This window comes from Aulostomus chinensis, chromosome 2 (assembly GCF_037954235.1).
Source record: "Aulostomus chinensis isolate RoL2024-O1b breed Wild chromosome 2, RoL_Achi_v1.0, whole genome shotgun sequence".
NCBI classification, from domain to species: Eukaryota; Metazoa; Chordata; class Actinopteri; order Syngnathiformes; family Aulostomidae; genus Aulostomus; species Aulostomus chinensis.
The window spans coordinates 31,222,550-31,243,693 of NC_141321.1; the positions used below are offsets into that span (position 1 = coordinate 31,222,550).

General features: G+C 42.3%; 1 protein-coding gene across 4 annotated transcripts in view; it reads left to right on the forward strand.

The window, feature by feature from the left end:
- The window catches only part of ntrk3b (neurotrophic tyrosine kinase, receptor, type 3b), a 203,138-nt gene that overhangs the window by 42,320 nt on the left and 139,674 nt on the right, over window positions 1-21,144 (forward strand). For all 4 annotated transcript variants that reach the window (XM_086189931.1, XM_086189958.1, XM_086189950.1 and 1 more), the window contains exon 3: window positions 2,499-2,570. In XM_086189931.1, the coding sequence (XP_086046057.1) occupies window positions 2,499-2,570 (72 nt within the window). The remainder of the gene's footprint in view (window positions 1-2,498; window positions 2,571-21,144) is intronic.

Sequence of the window (21,144 nt, forward strand, 5' to 3'; positions counted from 1 at the left end):
AACAGACCTGCTGTGTATGAAATCAGACAGTGTTACTATGGTTACTCCAGTTGCCAAAGCAAAAGGATCATCTCTGAAAAATAGGGGAGGTGAGACAAATTAAAAGGCACCGGGGAAGTTGACAGGGATGCCTTTGTCAAGCCTTGTGCTTTCTGTAAAGGAGATCACACAATTGAAACATGTCAAACAATGTTAAAAACTTTCCCACATGGAGCAAAGTTTTAAAAGAAACATGGACTTTTGCACGGCTGGTTAAAGGACATACGAGTAAAACATAAGAAATGTCTTACCTGACAGAAGCAACATCCCACTGTCTTACATACGGAAAGACTTCAGACGTCACTGCTGGGAACATCAGGACATCGACGACAGCTACAAAAGATGCAGTCATTAAGAAGATACCTGTCACCATCGCTATGGTGTCTCTAGAACAAAGGATAGCTGTGTCATAGAAACTTGTGCATTATTGGATCCCGGAAGTAACTTTTACAGAGAAACTCATGGAAGTCTTGTGTGTCAGAGCAAAGAGAATGGAGGTCCTACTCAGAACAATGTGACATGAAAAGCATGTAAAAAAAAAAGAAGAAAAAAAAGATGAAAAAAGCCGAGCTATTAGCAGACAGGAGGTTTGCAGCCTGGAAAAAGACATATTAGTTGACATCTTCACACAAGACATTATTCCTGTCACTCACAAGCCTCATCCCAACCTGGATGGAGATGCGCACTCGAAGCTCGCCCTGCTCATGGGTCCAGATGCACACAAATCAAGGTGGTGGCAGGAAAATCCCAACCTTGTTCCCAACTTTAAGGCCAAGAGATGTTTAAATCTTCATACTTGACATCTCTAGCTCTCAGCAGTAGTATTTCCTTGATGCAAGTGTTCATGAGTGTGGTACAGCTCACCAGTGGGAGCAGACAGTGTTTTTGTTTTTTTTTGGGGGGGGGGGGGTGGGTGAAAGTTGCCCCTCTTGAATGTAGTGATGATGCAAGGGCTGGAGCTTGCTCGACAGAAGGCTGAAAAGAGAGCTTGTTTCAGAGCCACAGTCTTTGGGACGGTCGTCATCACATCCAGAGTTTTCATTCTTAAATATCCCCAGAATTCCCAGTGGCGCAGCATAAAGAGTGCCCTGAAGTAGACAGGATGAGACTAGAGACGTGCTGGAGGAGGACACTGGCTGAAAGGTTCTTACCTAACGCCCGCTGTAGAGGCTCTGCAGAATCCACGTTCTTTGACTCACTTTATCATGAGACAAATTGATCAGATAAGCCACCTGGCTGTTGAAATTCTGAAAGATTCTGAGATACTTGGGTCTGCAGAACAAAGCAAACTACTCCCCGCAGGCATGTAAGTTCAACGTTGCCGGACAACTGTCTGTCTTTGGAGGGTATTGCTGAGGCTCTCTCTTGTTCCAAATCCAACAACAATCCTTCTGACATGAAACCACTTCTTTATTTAAGAAACAACCTTTGACAATGATCTATAAACGTAAGTGCAGGGTACTGAGAATGTTGGCAATGTTAGAGGAGACTGCACATCTGGTTATTTATTATCACACGGCACATGGATGTGCCACAAGCTCTGCAGTGTCTGCTTGAAGTGTATTTCCTTCTTTTTACGGAGCACCCCGACGAGACGATAGGCTAATATTTTACGTATATCTATCTAATATGAACTAGTAGTAATAGCAGTTTAATCTACTTCATACTGTGTGGCTATTTAGCATTATTAAAATATATGGCTAAAAGGCAATGCAAGGTTTGGGCTACTGATTGAACATTCAATAGGATACACCTTCCTCGGGGGGTTCTTGTACTGTAGATCTACTTTTGGGATGCCAGATAAGAGTGCAGCTGTTCAACCATTAAAGATTATTTGTAAAAACAGTTCCTCTCAGAGTGTATAAGTTCAAACAATGAGGGAAGATGTAGAACTGCTTGCCATATTCATAGATTTCACTTGCTTTAAAGTAAAGTTCACAAATCTTTCATCAAATGGCGGCTGTAAGTGAAGTTCTATTTCAAGCTCTGCTCCAGGGTGTATACATGCAGAGTGAAGTTACATTTAGAATTAAAAGTGGAATTGGAGGAGACAGATGACTATTCTGACTCACTGCAGCGGAGCTTTCTGCAGAGACAAAAGAAGAGGATGTTCTGAATTATTTCCTTACTGTGAGGCCACAATTTTGTGTCCTTACAACGGCCTTCCATATAATTTGTCTGCACAATCTCTAAACATTTTCTGTTAAAGACAGAAATCAAGGAAAATTGACGCAATGGCCATATAAAAAAGGAAGGCCCCAGGAAAAAAAGAGCAGTAGTAAAAGCACCATGAAGTGCACAGTGCAATAAAGGGAAATGGAAAAAACCCCTCAAAATGGCCTTGGTGTAGCTATTATACCACTGTGATTCTGTGTGTGTGTGCCCATGCTAGAAGAAAAAGTCTTTGTTTTGCTTTTTGATTCATCTTTTCATCTGTATTTTACCATTTTTCATTTCAGAACCATCATGAATTGCAACCTGAGGGTGATCCAGGCTCGAGCTTTTGCTCAGAACCCACACCTACGCTACATGTGAGTAAATAATTTATCATTAACATGTTTTTTTTGACGCCAAAAGATTTATTATGATCTGCAGCCTATAGTCTATGGTTAGTGTTGAGCACACGATGATGTCGATGATGGAGATGGGCTTTGGGAAAATGGTGGCGGTGCCATTACTGTTGCAACAGCCGCACATCTTAAATGAGACATCCATTATTTGCCTTGGATAATTGGATTCCTATCTGCCCCAGTTCTTTGTGCCTCGCTAGAGCAACATGCCGAAGATGCAGTTCCATTTAGTCTGCACTCGCTAAATGAACAATTTGTCCAGGAGGCCGAGCATCAGAGAGCTGGGCGAAGAGCAAAGTAATTTCTTTAACAAAGGCTGATGTGTCGCCATATGACAGCCTGTTATTTTCCAGGAGTAAATACGATGAAGAAGAACTCAGTCACAGTCTTTTACCTGAACATGCTGCCATTTGCAATTTCCAGTTGTCGACTGAGAGACATTTTGGTTTCTCTTTTCCCCTGATGACTGCTGTTAGGTTTGAATGTGTGTACCCAGCATTTGTGTGTCTGTGTGTGTACGTGGGCGTGAGATAGCAATAATGGCAATATTATAGTAAATGTGGTGTTTGTCATGTGAGTCTCTGAGGCCGACAAGGGAAGGTAGACTGATGATCAGATATACTGAAATGCGGGTAATTTTACAAGGTGACTTCTCTGAAAAGGAAAGTGTCCCTGGGTCCTTGCATGCTCGTGTATTAGATCTTGTAAAAAACTGGCACAGCTTGTTTCTTTATCAAGTTTGCTGAATGAAAGCGCTAATCAAAGTTATCTACATTTAATTAAAGTTATTTTAATACTCCTTCCACTTTAATTTTCCTAACAGAAGATTGACTGGCTATGAGAACCGCAAACAAACCTACTGCAACACTCGCAGAACTCCGACGAGGTCCGTGTAGTGTTGAAAATATCAGGAGCATATATTATATTTTACATGAAATTAATATATCATGTTTTCCACTCTTGGATTCACTTGTACATTTAACAAGGTAATAAAAGCCTTCATACATAGTCAACTGGCCCCATCATTCGCAGGACTCCATCTCATTGTCAAGTACTACCTGGTGAAGAGAAGCAGTGTAATCAGCTGATCTGTATCAGCGGTTAGAGGTTGACATGGTGACGCAAACTGCATTGTTTGTGCTGAATGTGACTGAATGGGTCGATGTATCTGAAAATCCATGCCTTGCACTACATACTCCATGTACGTACATTTGTACAGATAATCAGGGGGCAATTTCACACAAACTGCTGGAGCTGTTGTTGCCATCCATTATTGTCCTGTATGGTCAATGTTGTCGCATTGCATTGTGGAATACTCGCACCAGTTTAGAGGCGCTTTTATACATTCCCAGAAATACTATGAATCTCATATTCTATTTTAACATAGTAAAAGTACTGGACACAGCTAAGGATTTGCCTGAGACATCACTTGAGCTCTGACTCACCACTGTACAAATAGTTTGTCTGCATGTTTTTAACAATAATTAAAAGAAAGTCATGAAATTTGTAGCTGTTAGGATGACTTAAATTGAAACGTTCTCCCACCTGACGTGCAACGTCAGTCCCCTTAAATTTGGAAAATTCTGCCCAAAATGTTTGATGAACACTTTGCGTATTCACACGGCGATTCAAGCCTGCACTTAGATTGAATGAATTCTTCTTGTCCCATACTTCCATCCATCCATCCATGCTCTACACCATTTATCACTTAAGGGTTGCGGGGGGGTGGGGGGGTGGGGGGGGTGGAGCCTATTCCAGCTGACATTGGGTGAGAGGCGGGGTTCACCCTGGATGGGTCGCCAGTCCGTCGGAGGGCTGTCAGGAACAGTTAGGGGCTCAGTGTCTTGCTCAAGGATACTTGGACATGGTCACCGGGGGAAGTGAGGATTGAACCAGCAACCCTTCGGTTGCTAGACGGCCACTCTACCTCTGAGCCGTGCTGGCCCATGTCACATACTTCAGTTCAGTAAGTTTTGTAGGAGCCTGCTAAATGTTACAAAAGAACAGAAGTAAAACACTTGACCTCGCTGGAAAAGGTAACAAGTTCACGTCTTTTCTGAAGGATGTGAAAAAAGAACAGAGTTGGAGATCTTTTTTTCCCTGTCCCCTCTTGTACGCACCTGTCCGTTATCCAGTTAGCACCTAATGTAACACAATTATGACCAAGAATAAAAACTCCTGGGAAGATGTTGCTGTATTTTCTCTGCGTGTTGTCATACAATTAATTTGATTCAATGTCCGTATTTGGACGTGTCTGACACATGGAGCCATTTGAACTGTAACCAACTACAGCCCCACCCAGACAACTCGACTGCTGTCGCGTTAATGCAGGTAGATGGTTGCTAGGTGACACGGAGGATGATGATGTCAAACAAGATTAATTATTATGCCCAAGCTTAGCCTCGGAAGAACGACCTCATTGATGTCTGTGTCAGACAGGTCTGCACAAAGCCGTCGCCATCAGCTGCTCAACTGGTTGCTCTTTTGTTCGCAGAATTGAGGCAGTTCTCTTCATCACACGTTCAGGCCCAAACACACACAATCACACACACTGGCGCTGCTATTAATCCCATCTGTTGCAAATGTGTTTACTGTAATTAACACCTTCCTTAATGACGCACTCCCTTCAATCATTGTTCATCTTCTTTGGGTTAATAGCATGTATGATACATGCTTTTCTCTTGGTCTGTCATATACTTGACTATACTCAATCCAGATCACCGTTTGGGGTCCGTCCTCACATAAAGGACACATGTCTGTGTTTAACACACCCAGCACATCAGCATCAGTCGGTCTAACAAATGAACCAACAAGCCGATCAGGTTTTTTCCTCTTTTTTGGAGACAAGGCTGCAAAATGTGTACGTAGACAAGATCTACCAGTAAGTGTTTGAACGAAGTTTTTGCTTTCTTCAGTTGAATAGTAATTATGTATGTTTTTGTTTTGGATCAATAAATGCTTGAGTTCCTCATCATCGTCCTGCCTCCATGCCACCCCTAACCTGACAAATATTTTAATCAGAAAGATGGGAACTGACTTAAAGTTGAGGTGCAGATTGTACAGTCTCTCTGTGCAGATTCTACTCACTGCCCATTCTTTTTATAAATCATATTATAAAAATGTGAAGACTGTTCCTGTCAAGTACCGAAGGATGGTCCACCAGAGGTGTGGGCGGTGGGTGGGCTGAGTCATCTGACTGGAATTAGACAGAAGATGCAGCTTGCTGGGTTCAAATCTTGCTGTGGTAACATGAGAGACAGAGTCACTTACTGGTATTAGTACCTGTAGTACTTTGTAACACAGGTATTCATGCAAGAAGTCCTCCAACCCGACAACTGCCTTTCTTTTGGTTAAATATATGCATTTTACTAGATGTTGAGAAGTTTGGGTTTTGAAACGCGATTGGAGGATTTGGTTTTTAAAGTTTGAGCAACGCATGCAAATCTAGCAACCTCGTTTTGATCTGGTAGATCCAGACACAACCAGCCAGGGGGGTGGTCCAGATATGATGAGGTACACAGTTGCTTGGGACCTGTGTTGCTTCCTCCCACCTCGATTCATTGTCACTCTTCGGCAATTTAACAAGTTTTATTTCTCCCACGAGGACGCAGTCTCATTGTTGCGGTATTCCTGCAAGAACATACAAGACAACAGGAGGCCAGAGCTAGCTGCAGGAGCTCAGGGAGAGTCATGTGGCACCGAAGAAAGGATTTAAATGCTGCTTTGAAGCGTTTCATCTTGGAGCTTTCCAATTAAATATGTGATTATCATTTCATCATTTTTCACTTGTTAAACTGGTGCACATGAAGCAAGCTCAGCTATTGAGGTTCAATATTCATTGTTGTTTACCTCCGTTAATCCAGACAGCTCTTAAATTACAAACTTGCATTTGTCGGTCTCACGAGTAATGACAATTGATCGTTTATCTTGACCTTTCAACCAGTTGAACACAATAGTTTTAAGGTACAAGAAGAGCTTTTGTGTTTTTTGCCAGTTTCCAACAAAAGCAGCCAGTAATATAAATGGTGGTTTAAAAAAAAACAAACAACTGATACAAGATCTACCAGTCTCACTACTGCTCGAAAAAGAAGTCAGCTTTATTTGCTCTCTTTTATTAGCTAAATTACATCCAAATTGTTTGCTTACTTAAAGGTTCTTATCTGCGCTGTCTTTATAAGGTTACCCTTTCCATTTTGTTTGAGCACACTTGAGTGGAACAAAGCCTGGGAGAAAGTTTAATTCTACCTGTGCGTCCGTGAACACAACATTGAACTTTACTTTTAGGAAATGCCACCCGATTGACATAAAAGTAAACATAAATCATGCAAAGGCAGTCCAAAACTCCAGGCTGTGATCAAGACACCAGCATTAACTCTGTGGAACTTGCACCCATGTCACAAATATTTGATCAACACTCTGAAATAATACACTTTCAAGATGCAACGATGGCTTTAACAGGCTGACAGGGTATTTACTTTTTAAACACAGAGCTGATGTTTTCTTTCTCTGCTGTGTGATTAGTGTACACTGCTCTCACTTCAAGCAGCCAAGTAAGCAGATTCGGAGGTCACTTCATCCAGACAGTAAACCAAACATGACCCTAAACTCATAAAGGGCGGTGCAGCAAAAGCTAAGAGAAATAACAGTTCATCTTTATATTATCACCACTCATTACTGCCCAGCCCCTTCTTTGTAAACATCATAAAATAATATATTTTCCACGGCCACGTCTGGTGTTCCAGCCTCACCTCGTAAATGGAAGCAGAGGCTATGATGGACTCCGTGGGAATGAATTGGTCCTGTCATTTTCGCCACAATAAACAGAGTTGTGTTATACTGGCGAGTAAAGGCGAGTAAGGCTTCCTAATATTTCACTCAAATAATTCCAAATAGACCCATAGATGCAGCATTTGAGACGCTGCTTGCTACTTGAGCCTAAATAATTGAAACACATCTGCATTCATTGACCTTTTGTTGTGGTGCGACATAAAGGCCACACGCACGCACGCGTGTGCACGCACGCACACACACACACACACACACAGCGCTGATCTACTGTCACATCATGTTGGTAAATGTGTTAGCAAAATAGAACTACACACCCAGCCGCATTCTGCATGCAGCCAGAACTATTTGATGTGGCCTGATTCATATAAAGGCCTCTGCGGTCCGTGTTTTTCGCGTGTGTTTGTCTAAGCTGTCATCTGATCGGAATTGTTTCACACAGAAACCTTCCTCACTGAGTCTGATGATCATGAGTTTTATTATTCTGCTCATGCAAATCCAAATCCTCTTAGTTTTCGTGTTGTCCAGTTCTGCCCAGTCTGTCGGGCGGCTGAATAAATTAACCCTGTTAGGAACAAGCGCGAGTCACAAGGCTACTTGTGTGAGTGGATGAATCAGTACATTTATAAAGGATTGAAAAATCTATTGTGTTAGACGAAAAGTGGAATTTTAAAATGCATGTAAACATGCTAGTTTGACTGATATCCCAGTTGAAATCGTTCTGGCGCTCTGCACATGCTCCGTAGGTCCTGGTGCTTAACCCAAACCACTCACAGTCAAGGGAGGTATCACCAAGGCAGGCAAATCCCCCCGCTGGGCAAAACTCCTGCGACAACAATGCATTTCTGGAGAGAGGAAGAGATGAACTTTATGCTGTCTCAGCTTAAGAAGTCTTTTTTTTTTTTTAATTTTTAATTTTAGTCTGTCATTGGACAGGTATGCTGATTACCTGTTTGGTATGTGGCACTTAAACTGGACCAGAAGCCATCTGATTGAGACCAGCTGCATGGGGGCGTATTCTACAGTCAGTGCTTCTTTGTCTCCAACGTTGTCTTCTTCGTTTAAAGGCTGTGTGAGAGTTTCTCTGAAACAGAGTCAGATGAGTCTTTGCTAAATTTCCCACGTGCACATGATGTGTTTGCAACGAGGTTGATTGAAGAATATGAATATCGAAGGTTTTCTCTTGTCTGGCACCATGTGGGGTATCCGTATGACAACAGACACACGCGTTAGGCATTATTACAGTTTTTGTCTGAGTGGTCAAATTCCACTTAAGTGACCTCCCAAGTACCATAAGGGGACATTAAAGGAACAATCTGTAATCTAGAAAACGACCATCCTGGGTGTGTACTCAGTCAACACACACGGTTTGTCTTCCATCAGTGAGGGATCCTGCGAGATCCTTCAGTCAGAATGCATCTTGGCATACAGATGGATGACATATTTAATACTGCAAAGCGAGATTAATTTGAACCCTAATAACTACATTACAAGCAGGGTAAGCTTTATAAATGAGAAAGTCAGCCATCGATATGTACTGGAGTGGGTGGGACTGCATTCTCTGGTTATGGCCTCATTGCTTCACCGCTCCTGTGGCCTGGGCCCGTTGAAGTGTTTAGACAAACATAATCAACTCATTTTAGTGTAACCGAGTAGGTGTATGAACTAATTAATGTGGCTGTTTATCATTTGATGAAATGTAGTTGTGCTCTCTCTTTCTCCCTCCCTCTCTCTCACTCTCTCTCTTCCTCCTGTTGTCGTTCTGCTTTGGTTTTTAAGACAGGTTTGTTCAAATAGCTTGGTGGCAGTAAAACAGCCCTGCTAATGCACCACGTTGCTGGGTTATTTAATCACCTTCGACTGATTATTAATTAAGGGATAATGCTCGATGAGGTGTCCATTACTGGGAGTTAATGGATGATGAGGCAGGGATCCTTATTTTATTCCTAAGTAGACTAAGAATTTTAATTTAGATTATCATGCATTTGAATTTGAATATATATTAAAATAATTCATGAACGTATATTTTTCTGATTTTAGTATTGCAATAAAAAAAAACAGTTGAAGTTGCTCATTTTTGTAGGTAGATGTTTTCATCTACAATACAACTGTTGATCAGTTGAGCTGGTCCCTGTTGCTATGGCAACACATACGCAACATTTTAATTAAGAAGGAGAGTAGTTCGTCGAACTGCAAATATTTAGTAGATGTATATCAGGCATTAATGGAGGCAGCAGCCAGTCACATTTGAGTATTAACCCGGGCCATGGTATAAAAACACTTAACGACAGATGATGTCACATCCAGTTAAATGACCAGCAAAACTGATCATGTTCGGCGTGTGTGTGTGTTGGTGTGTCTGACATTTGAAATGAAGATGGATGTTAAACTGATCCGGTTCATTCTCTATTTATTCCAAAAGAGAAATGAAGCAGTTACAAACAAGAGAAGCTCTTAACCACCAAATCTATCTTCCTTAAACCTGTGAGAAACTTCAATAGTTGTGTTGCTCACTTTGCGGTGTCAGAAAACTACTCTTCCACAGCACGGGTCCATGTGAAATGGTTTCAGATAGAAGCAGGTAATTGTAGGAGTTTTACACACCCGGGTCCAGGTTGCATTACATATTCTGCATTGATGCAGCACAGTAATCATCACATTTTTGTTTGACAGCCTCTGGGATTAAAACTGAGTTATCTCAGCATGGCACTGGGATTGTAGCCTACTGGTTTACCTTGATTAATGATACATCATTTATTGCTTATTGTAGCCTCCATTGATTCTGTCTGAGTCTTGATGGTATGACCTTGGTTTGTTTGGTCAGGCTGGCAGAGGAGAGATGTCGTTAAGAAATAGTCACACAAAGCGGGACTGTACTGCAGCGGTCGAGAATGCAACACTTCCTTCCAGGCTTTTGGCTGCTATCAGTGTAATGCAGCCGCAGTCACAAGGAAATCAGTCCGTGGTGTGATTCTTGGATATTTACAAGGAAATACAACCAGAAAAGGAATGTAATCAATCAGAACAAGATCACCCACCGTAGAAAGGATTTAAAAGCTGTCATTACCATCCCAGTCTCAAGAGATTCTTGAGTTATAAAGACCTGGGAGGCTGTTGCTTCTTTCGCTTCCTAATATCTGCCAGGCTGCCATCCCACGAAAAATATTTCCTGCGGTTGGCTTTGTATTCATTTTCACGTACTCTGTCGAGGCAAGCATGTCGGCCTTCACAGTCACACTTTCCGCAGCCACATTTGTTGCAGAAGAGAAGATGTTTTCCACCCAACGAGAAGCACCTCTACTCTGCCTCTGATTGGCGGGGACCCTTTACTAGGGTGCTGCCTTCATATGGTGTCGTGTTCATGAGCAGGGTCCACATGAATGCCTCTCTCCTGTGGTTTTTCACAGCCTCATAAATCAGGACTTCATGATTCATCTCACGCGAGTTTCCTTCTATGCAGTATGATGCTTTCCCCCAACACGCCTAATAACCCGACTCCAACCAACAAATGAAAGCGGTAAAGGCAGAGTAGGACGTGTCTTTGTGGTGTAGGCCAGGTGAGATGAAAACATGGAACAAACCAGGATCAATATTTGACGATGGGTGGGCGGGTGGTGAGCCTGCTCGTCTGGTCATTTATTTTTTTTCCCCACGATAACTGTCTGTAGGTTGCCCCTTTAATCTGCACTCATTCATTTTCTTGTTAAGTGTCAGATGAGAAGTTTGACATCATCATAAAAAGTATATAAGAATGCTATATAAAGCTCGTGCTCGGAGATGATTAGCATAGCTTAGCATAAAAAGAGGGGGAAACAAGTTACTGGCTCCCTACAAAAGTAAAAAAAAAAAAAAATACACCTACAAGCTTAAACTTATGGATTGACACGTTTTTGCTACAACAAACTCCACACTTCAGTAACTGAACTACACTAGAGGAATAATTTTGAGTTGAATATCTTGTTAGTTGTTAGGTTGTATTTACTATCATTGTTTTCAGTTGTTACGCTAAGCTGACTAACGTTAGTTAGAGTTAACAGCACTCGAGTGACAGTATTGTTACTTTAACGATGTGTGTGTGCGTGTGTGTGCGTGCGTGTGTGTGTACTCAAGGTCCACAAACATTTCAAGACACTGTTCTTTCATTTCCTACATTTATCCTGCACATGCTGGTATAAATTAAGTCAATCAACAAAGGTGCCACTACAAGGTCTTTGGCTTTCTTCTCATTTCTGCCATTTTTCTGTTTGATGTTGCTGGTCGTCCGGTGCATCGCGCCTCGTTCTTGTCCCTGTGTCAAATTAAAGGTCAGCGTCTAGATGGTAAGGTAACTCTCCTCTTTATTCCACTGTAGCAGAGGGAGAGGCCCAATAAATCTGGAGGGAATGTTGTCACCGGGGAGTTGGAAAGGTCACTCCCCACAGGGAGAAGGAAGTGGAGAGGCTCACTCTCATTAAAATTTCCTGGCTTCATTTTTTTTTATTCCTAAATGTCACTTTTATACTCGGGTCAGTTGGCCAGCTAGCCTGAGACCACCTTTAATTAGAAGCCTGATTATCCTCTGTTTATCTTGTCGTGGCTTCCAAACTATCTGCTTTCTCTTCAGTATTTTCTTAAGACAGAAGGAGAAAGAGAAGTCGAGGGTTTTTGGAAAGAGTGACTCCCTCAAGTCTTCCTATAGCCTTTTCACACAAGCAGTGGCTGACTGGGAAATGAAACGGCTACCCAAATGACACCTCCACTCTCAGAAGTTTCTTCCACAGGCACAAGAAAAATAGAATGGAACCTCCAAAATGTAAATGAACCCTCCATCTTGTCAGCGTTTGGCTATATTCCGACTGTGTCAAGTATCTTACACTAGAAACAGAGAAGGCAGGTAGGAGCCTTCACGTCATCCCACCAAACCAGGTGCTGTCTCGAGTTTTTTGTCACTGTTGTTGTTGTTGTTGTTGTAAGGATTTAACTCCTGACCCTTTTTCTTTGAGGCAAGTTCTTCTGCAGTGATGATGCTATGCGCTAGCATGTGTAGACAGCTGAATTGTCAAGTGTGTATTAAATATGTCTTTATACCTGGTCTCAAAGGCAAGAAAAACCAGATCATACATCAAATCAGTGTCAAGATGCATTTGATGCAAAACTGGGGCGGTTAGTCAGCGTTACCCTGCTTTCAGAACCTACAAGCGGGAGGAAGAATAGGGACTTTCCTGGAACCCACCATGCATGTGCTTTTTTGAAGAGGCTAAGTTACACTTCAAACCCTAGTGCATCATATTTACCTAGAAATGAATGTTCTTTTAATTCAAGCCCCTGTCCAGTGAGTTCTCACAATGCTTATCAAGCTTATCCTGGCCAAGTCTCTCCACATTTAAAACTAAACGCTGCTCATGTAGGAGATAATATTCCTGGACGGCGGGGAGGAGACGTACATTCCTCACCTCACCAGCTTTCAGTTTCACATCGCAAAAGGACTTGGGAAATGGCAGCATGTGAAAATGAGAAGAGGTTAACAATGTCAGCTAAAGTAGTTGCCCAGTCAAAAGCTTTAACCTACAATGTTCTCCTGGTAACCCAGAAAAATGACGCACGCAAATTCAACCTTGGGTCATGTGTTGTTCCATTTTACATCTCTGTAATTTAGTCATTTGTAATGTGCCTTGTATTGCTGGCAATGCTACAATATGCATTTGCTTACTTTGATTTATTATGTACCAGTAAAGATGAGAACAATACATGATGACACAATTGTTACCTGTAAAGGTTAAACAAAGGAATCTTTTCTTATTCTTTATTAACATCTTATCATGAACATGTCTGACATTCACTACAAAGCCAGAGTGCATCAGAGTGATTCATTAATGGAAGGAAGAAGAAGCACATATTTTAGAACTGGAGTCTTGTTTCTAAAATGCGCAGCTACTCCACTATTGCATATCTACGACTGTTCTCCCGAGAGGAAAATATTTTCATCTCCGTGTTTGTAACATTTTAGCAACACAGAAATGGAATTACAATTCAGATGTGCTTGCAGAGCTTTAATGAGCCCAGCAGGCCGATGTGGGTTTCCTTCAATGTTTTGTTTCTGTGGGAGTCACCGACACATGACTTTTGATCCTTGTAGAAATACATAGCAGCTGTTTCTCTCTCCTCATCCTGTCCTTTCTCAGTTTAGCTTTGCTCTGGGGGAGGTTCCTCCCACACTCAGGCTTTACCCTTTAGAGACCAACACTGTTCATTCCACTGAGCTATAGTAGATATGCTGTATGAAGTTGCATGCATACTTTATTTACAGACACTGCATACACATAGTTGTTGTATTGCACCGCAAAATCCATCCTTGAATCAACAGTAATTCAGCTGAGATCGCAGTCGAACAGTTCCTGCCCACTGTGCTCTGTGTGGGTGCCTTCCTGCTTTGTGAGTGTGTTAAATTGGAAGTTGGTGTTGCTCTGCGGCTAAAGGTTGTGTGGACCTGATTCACTCCCACAGGCTGGCCTGCCGCTAAGCTCTGCCAGCACTGAGGCCATATGACTGTTGTAGATAGCTGATGGGAGATGGAGGGTACTTCAAGATCTCCCCCTAACATTAGATTTTGTAGTAGGTCACCCCCGCCATTTTTCAAAACCTCCCCACCCACAATGCACCACATAGAATTATTTATCTGTGTGGGAACCATCAAATGGAAAATGTTGCTGCCGGTGTTTGACAGTGACTCATTTTATTGTCTTTAGTTGTGTCCAGCAAACCTGTGCTGAGGACGTTTTTCAACCGCTGGCATCGACCAGTGTTCATGTTCAAGCTGTAACTGAAAACGTCTATATTACTTATAATATTTTTTAATATGATTTCTACGAAATATTGAGAAGCTTTTTCATATATGTGTGTGTATGTATGAATGCAGAGTCTGCGTGTAGAAACGAGATAGCTTCTTTCTGAAGATCGCATGAGAAAACAAGGCGTCCAAGTTACAGGTGTGTCTGAACCTCAGCGGTGTAATGTGGACTGGTTAATTTCCTTTGAGGAGATAGAGGCGTGGCTCTGGTGTGACACCAGGGAGACTGTGGAGGTTAGCGTTGAGCTGCTGTAGCGTCAGTTATAGAAGTGCTTCAGCTCTGGAAAAAAAAGAGCAAAGAACACCACTAAAGGCTTTTCTTGATCGAAAAGATGTTTTTGCTCCTCTACCAAAAGGCTTCGGCCTCCATGTCACTTATTTATCTGATTGGTTGAAGGTTCTGCGAAACAAACCATCTGACAGCTGTAGCCCCTGTAACTGTTGCCATTCACCATTCATGCCTGAACCGTAAATAAAGAGCCATTTCACCAAATGCTATGAAACCCCTGGGTATGTTTTATAGGATTATGTGTGCTATGAATCCCTTTTTTTTTTCAAAGAATGAAAGGGTGGTTAAATTGTAGAATATCCCTGGCAGTGGTGTGCAGTAGAAAGGTTTTTATGCAGTGGGAGTAATACTGTAGATTCAAAATAGGGACTTTTCTATGAAAAACTGCAACTCAACAGCCGCACAAATCAGGTATGCCAGCTAAACAGGGCATATACTTCTGTACTATACCTATACTGTGTAGCAGAGCTTATTTCCCAGCCATGGAGGTTTGGGGGAGACAACAGGCAGTTGAAATTGAATCAGCACATTCATAAATTCATACTGAGTTCAAATTTACATTCCATCATCTTGCTTGAGTGCTCGGGTGTGCGTGCGGCTAATCTCACTGTAAACACAAACACGGGGCTTACTACCCTCTGATAGTGGTGTCATGGAGCGTGCTATCTTTTGACTGCGCGGACTGCAGGGAGAAGCGCTCCATTGCTCAGAAGCCAAGTATCTGCCGCAGCTTGACCGCTGGGACTCACAGTGGCTACGTGGATCAATCCATGGGCTGTAGGTCTTCGGAGTGTGTATTTATCTATAGCATGAGCTCTAGCAAAGTTAGCTGAAATTATTCTTGAATGAGTTTTAATTTACACAGCTTGTGTTAAAACATAATGTCTGACATGCTTGTCTCACCAAAGGCCAACTTCAGTTAATATTGTTCAAATTACGCCTTTCGCATCTGCAATCCTGTTGCCATGTGGGTGTGCAGTGTCAGGAGTCTGCAGTAATTAAACATACTTGTATCTTGACTCAGTGTGTGTGTCCCTGTGGGTGCGTTTGTTTTTTTTTTCCTGTTTGCAATCAGCTTGTGTCACCTAAGCATAATGGATGTATAAACGATTGTATCTTTTATCTTAGCAGTTATTAGGCTATTTCTTTGCTTTAATTTAGACCGTCTGTCCAGAATGAACTTAATCAATTACAGTACTGTGTAGTTGACTGGCCAAACCCTTCCTTGTGACGCAATAAGAAGTGGACTTGATGGTTGCAGAGGACAGAATTGCATGCCTTACTCTGGCAAAATAGGCCACTGTGTGCTTTAGCATGACAAACACTGTGTTTTTCCAGCTTGGATCAAATCTTTGTATGTTTTTATTATTATTATTATTATTATTATTGGTATTATGCCTGTGACCAAGTAACACAACATTACTAAAACTGAGAGCAGAAACAGCACAAGCTTTCATGAGACAGATGGTTATTTTGCCAAAGGTAAACCTGTTCTATTTACATACTTAAAACAAAGTGAGGATAGATTTAATGTCCCTAATGCCTTATTATGCAAGCAAACTGTGCATGATCTGTGCAAAACCAATCTGAACTTAAATGTCTGTCAGTAAACTGTGGGCAGTTTGTATGCTAATTTTACTGCATGCCTTTGTTTTCTCTTCCAGATATGTTTGGCTAGCCTGAGGATTATGTAAAACTAAATTCTAACTATTTATTGGTGTTTCAGAAGTCTCTCCAATTTAAGTTAGAATTAGAGTGAGCATTTAATAAGCTAAAGATTTGAGTGTTTGCTTTGTGGTATTTCTACCGTCACAGGAACAATCATTTAATCCACCTTTCAAGCTGAACAACAGAGTAGATGGATATGTGTGTGTGTGTGTGTGTGTGTGTGCGTGCGTGCGCGCGCGTGTGTTTGCGTGCATGCATCTTTTTATGGTCATAATTACTTTTATAGCTTAATTCAGTCGACATCATAATAAACTGTTGTGGAAGTCATGCTGCAGTGGGAGTGCACAGCTATGTGATGCACATTGTACAGTAATGCACTGCTCATGAAGTGCTGTTGTAACACTTATTCTTACTGGCTGAGTTTGTTAGAGGACAGCTCAGAAATTACAAATGCAAACAAAAGCTACAGTCACTGCTTTGACAACCGAGGAATCAGAATCTGAATCAGAAATCCTTTTTAATCCCTTGCGGGAAATTGTTGGATTGCAGTGCTCCATTTCACAGTAAAGATGAATAAGGAGGAAGTAACCTATCGAAGATATAGATTAAAGAAGATAAATAGAAATGAAACACAATCTCAAAACTAGTAATACAAACAATATATAATAAAGAAAAAATAGAAAACCCAAGAAGATAAGGAGGTGTCTTTGTTCATATTTACATTTTTACGCTATTGCACAATTTTAACAAGAGAAAAAGAGATGGAAAACGAGTTTGCAAAAGAAAACAGAAGATAGAGAGATTCAGACAAAGAAAACAGAAGGAGTGCTGTCGGTCATGTTTGATAACATCAGGGAACATTGACGGAGGAATTTGTCATGACGGAGTCCTGCACTGATCAGGCCCATTTGGGATACAATTCGCTTTTACACACAATTAAGGGGGGATTCCAACTCAGCGCTGGCCGGGACCAAATATCAGCTCAAGTGAGCCTCTGATGTGAGGGGTCCACAGTCATAGGGCCCCTTCTCAATGATCTGAACCACATGGTCAAAAGCACATGGCGAAAGTGCCCTCTGGGTGTGTCCAATCCATTCAAATTAGTTAAATGATGCATAATCTGGGCACAAGTGCAAGGCGCAAAGGGATTGTCCTTTGTCTCTAATTTGTTTTGCTTGTCAGTCTAAATAATATTCCAGTCGCTAAAAGTTTAATTGTCCCCCCCAGAGCGTTTCCTCTGGCCTGTCAAGTTCCTAACTACAGTTTTAGCATGTGTCACTGTTCCATGACATTTGCAGGATGTAGAGACCTCACACACAAACATTTAAAATTACTGAAACAGCCTCATCCTTCAAAGTAGTTTAAGAAACGATATATCATCGATACAACGCATAATAAGGAAATCAGCTGGAAGGATCTGATCAGCTATGCTGCAGTGCCTTGCGTGTAAATGGGCACAGCATCTCTCTTAATGAGGACATTCAATTAGTTTCTGCTGCAGGTATTCAACACAAAGGCATTGTTGTTCTCATGCTGTTGTTAAACAAGTTAAACATGGTGAGAAGGAAAGAAGCTACATGGACCTGAGCGCATGTGAGCAAGCCATTGACGGCAGCAGAAGGAATCCAGCGGAGCTTGTAGTTTAGTTGTGATCTGTTGCATGTTTGCACTGCTGGCCTTGTGTGTAACAAGCAGAGTTTATGTGTATTTACTGTGCGCATGCTTCTATTCAGTGGGACTATCTTAAAGTCTGATCTGAACACTTTTCACTGCATCATGAAGGGGGCATGCACCAACAACGCCTGATATGTGATAAAACTGTAGATGGAGCCCGTGATCTTAGAGGGCTCCCCAGTTTCAAATCCCACATTGTGCTGTTAACTGTGCTCTTTTGATGTTAGCTGTGGTACAGTGTTGATACATGTATCTGCTGCTCGGCTATGGGCTGGGAGGAGCAGCATTTCTATTTTATGTGTGTATGCAAATACACAAAGAAATGTCAATAAATACAATCTTATACTCCTGATAGGACTGAAATCATGGCGTGAAACGAACTGAGATGGAGGAACCTGCGTTAGCCAATGAGAGCGACTGGATAACCTCACTAACTGGAGAGCGACTGGATAACCTCACTAACTGGACGTAACTTGTACCCGTAGCCCTTATTAAAGACGACCCAGCTAGGATTACAAGAATATCATATGCAATATCCTTGTAATGTTTTAATTTGCTACCTAAATGTTCTTCCTAACGGCAGGATAACGTTCTCAAAAAGCATTCTAAAATATTCAACAACATCATCAAAACCTTTTTTGAATGTTGCAATTGAAATGTTTTCTTTGAGTGATCATGAAACCGCACATATATTTGGATAATATATATCCAAAATAGGGTCATGGAGGTAGCAGCTCCAGCAGGGAACCCCAAACTTCCCTCCCCCCTGGTCCTCGGTCTGCCCCGCAGCCTCCTCTCAGCTGAATGTGTATGGGGCAGCTTCCTACGGAGGCACTCACCTGGCATCCCGACTAGACGCCTGAACCACCTCAACTGGCTCCTTTTGATGCAAAGGAACCGCAGCTCTACTCTACTTCGCACCTTTTTCCTAATGGAGACACCAGCCACCCTCCTGAGGAAACCCCTTTTGGCCGCTTGTACTGGTGATCTTGTTCTCTCTGTCAAATCATGATCATAGGTGAGAGTGGTGAGACTGACCTCTAGTCAAGAGCTTTATCTTCTGGAACTTTTTCTTCTTTTTTTTTCTGTGCAGAACATAGCATGTACAGGTGCAATCAGCTGCCAATGACTGTTCGCCTCCTTGTTTGATCTGGCAAGTTTCTTGGAGATCCCTGGAATTGCCACCAGTGCGCGGCCCCGTGTCCTCACTGACTCAGCTGGTGTGTTCTTCTTGAATTGTTTAAATCTGCAATCGTAAAACCGTCTCACCTGTTTTAAAATTGATTTTCAATTTGAAAGCTCTGACCGGGTCTTCACCAGTCGGGCCATTCAGAGACAAGTCCATGTGGGTGATCTTTACATCCATAATCGCAGCACTCTAACAGAGCTTAATGCTTTATGATGGCTGTGCTGGTCCTGAGATGGCGGGCGGTGGTTGTGGTGAGCCTCAGGAATAATGGCTTCAGTTAATCTGCAGCAGAGGACATTCAGTCTCAAGGGAATCCATGTCAACCTGCGCGAGTAGATCAATAGTATCTGTAACTCGGAGCCCTTTTCTTACCGCCTCAAGTTCAAGCCTCCCACCATTAGTTCACTACATCCTCACCTTGCTGCATTCACTTTCCTGGTGTCACTTTTGATCTCTTGAGTGTTGAACATCTAAAAGGGCAAAAAAATGATCGAGGCGAGACAACATTTCCTTTACCTGCGCTGACAGCACAGCTAAAAATAGTTTCTTTCATCTCAGTGAAAGATTGGCTTTAGGCGGTGTGCGGGAGTTTGTCTGAGGAGCTCTGTCCTCTTAGGCAAGATGCTGGAGTGCTTTCAAGTTGCGGTGCAGGGGTCGAACATGCAGTGTCATCATGCTCCACTCTGGCAGTGTTAGCAAGCTGTGTGTCTGTCAGTGCCTGAGACTAAAAGCTGGAGCAGTAGCAGCAGCGGCAGCTCTTCTCAGACAGCCCAATCCTAGAGGCCAGATGAGGTTCTCTGATTCCTGAGGCAGCACATTGCCCCGGCCTAACTCCCCTCCGCTAGCTTCCTCCTCCCCTCCCTCCAACATCACTCGCCTCTCACTCCACAACCGGTGTGCTGACAGACAGTTGCCTGGCTGTGGCTGATTCAGTGTACACAGTGCCAAGCCCTCCGACACAGGAGCTGTCAATCAAATTGAACTGGCGAGAAACCCTCAGATGTGTTTGGACAAGAGTATGAGGATTTCTTCCGTGCAGATTGCTATCTGCTGTGCCACAGGGGGGAGAGGATCAGGCGTTTTCTCTCCTGGCCTGTCGCTCTGATGCCTGGCCTCTGGATGGAGCCTCCAGCCTCTCACACTCTGATGCTGTGTGGTGCCATGTGAGTGTGGCGGCGGGCGGATTTTGCTGCGACAGAGACAGATAGAGGAGACGGACTATGATAATGTGAAAAAGGAAATAAGCTTTTTTTCCTTTCACGTATCCAAGGAGACTGATAAGATGGCTGTATGGAGCACTGGTCTTTTTCTATCATCACCTTTTCAGCTTTGGTAAAAGCAATTCATCCCACAAGAGCTGAACCAATTAATTGTACAGTCTGTGATTTAAATAATTGGATTAATTTTGATAATTTCTTTTTGATTTGTTTTGAAGCAAAAATGCAACTTCATTTTCATGCATGATTTTTTTTTTTTGCATAACGAATTTTAGCTGAAAATAACCCAGCAATTCATCCATCCATTTTCTACCTCTTATCCTGTTAAGGGTCCTGTGGGGGTGGAGCCTATCCCAGCAGCCTTCAGTTGAGAGGCGGGGTTCACCCTGGACAGGCCACCGGTTTATCTCAGGGCCAACACATAGAGACAGACAACCATTCACACTCACAGTCACGCCTACGGTCAATTTACAGTATCCAATTATCCTAGTCCCCATTTGCATGTCTTTGGACTGTGGGAGGAAGCCGGAGTACCAGAGAGAACCCACACAGGAACAGGGAGAACATGGAGACTCCACACAGAAAGATCCCTGGGGCTCGAACCCAGAACCTTGTTGCTGTGAGGCAGCAGTTCTGACCACTGCACCACCGTGCCGGACGAGCAATTCAATCAAGATTTTCTTTCTTTCTTTCTTTCTTTCTTTCTTTCTTTCTTTCTTTCTTTCTTTCTTTCTTTCTTTCTTTCTTTCTTTCTTTCTTTCTTTCTTTCTTTCTTTCTTTCTTTCTTTCTTTCTTTCTTTCTTTCTTTCTTTCTTTCTTTCTTTCTTTCTTTCTTTCTTTCTGTCTCAGGATATGTACATTTCTTCTCATGTTTTCTTAACAGAATC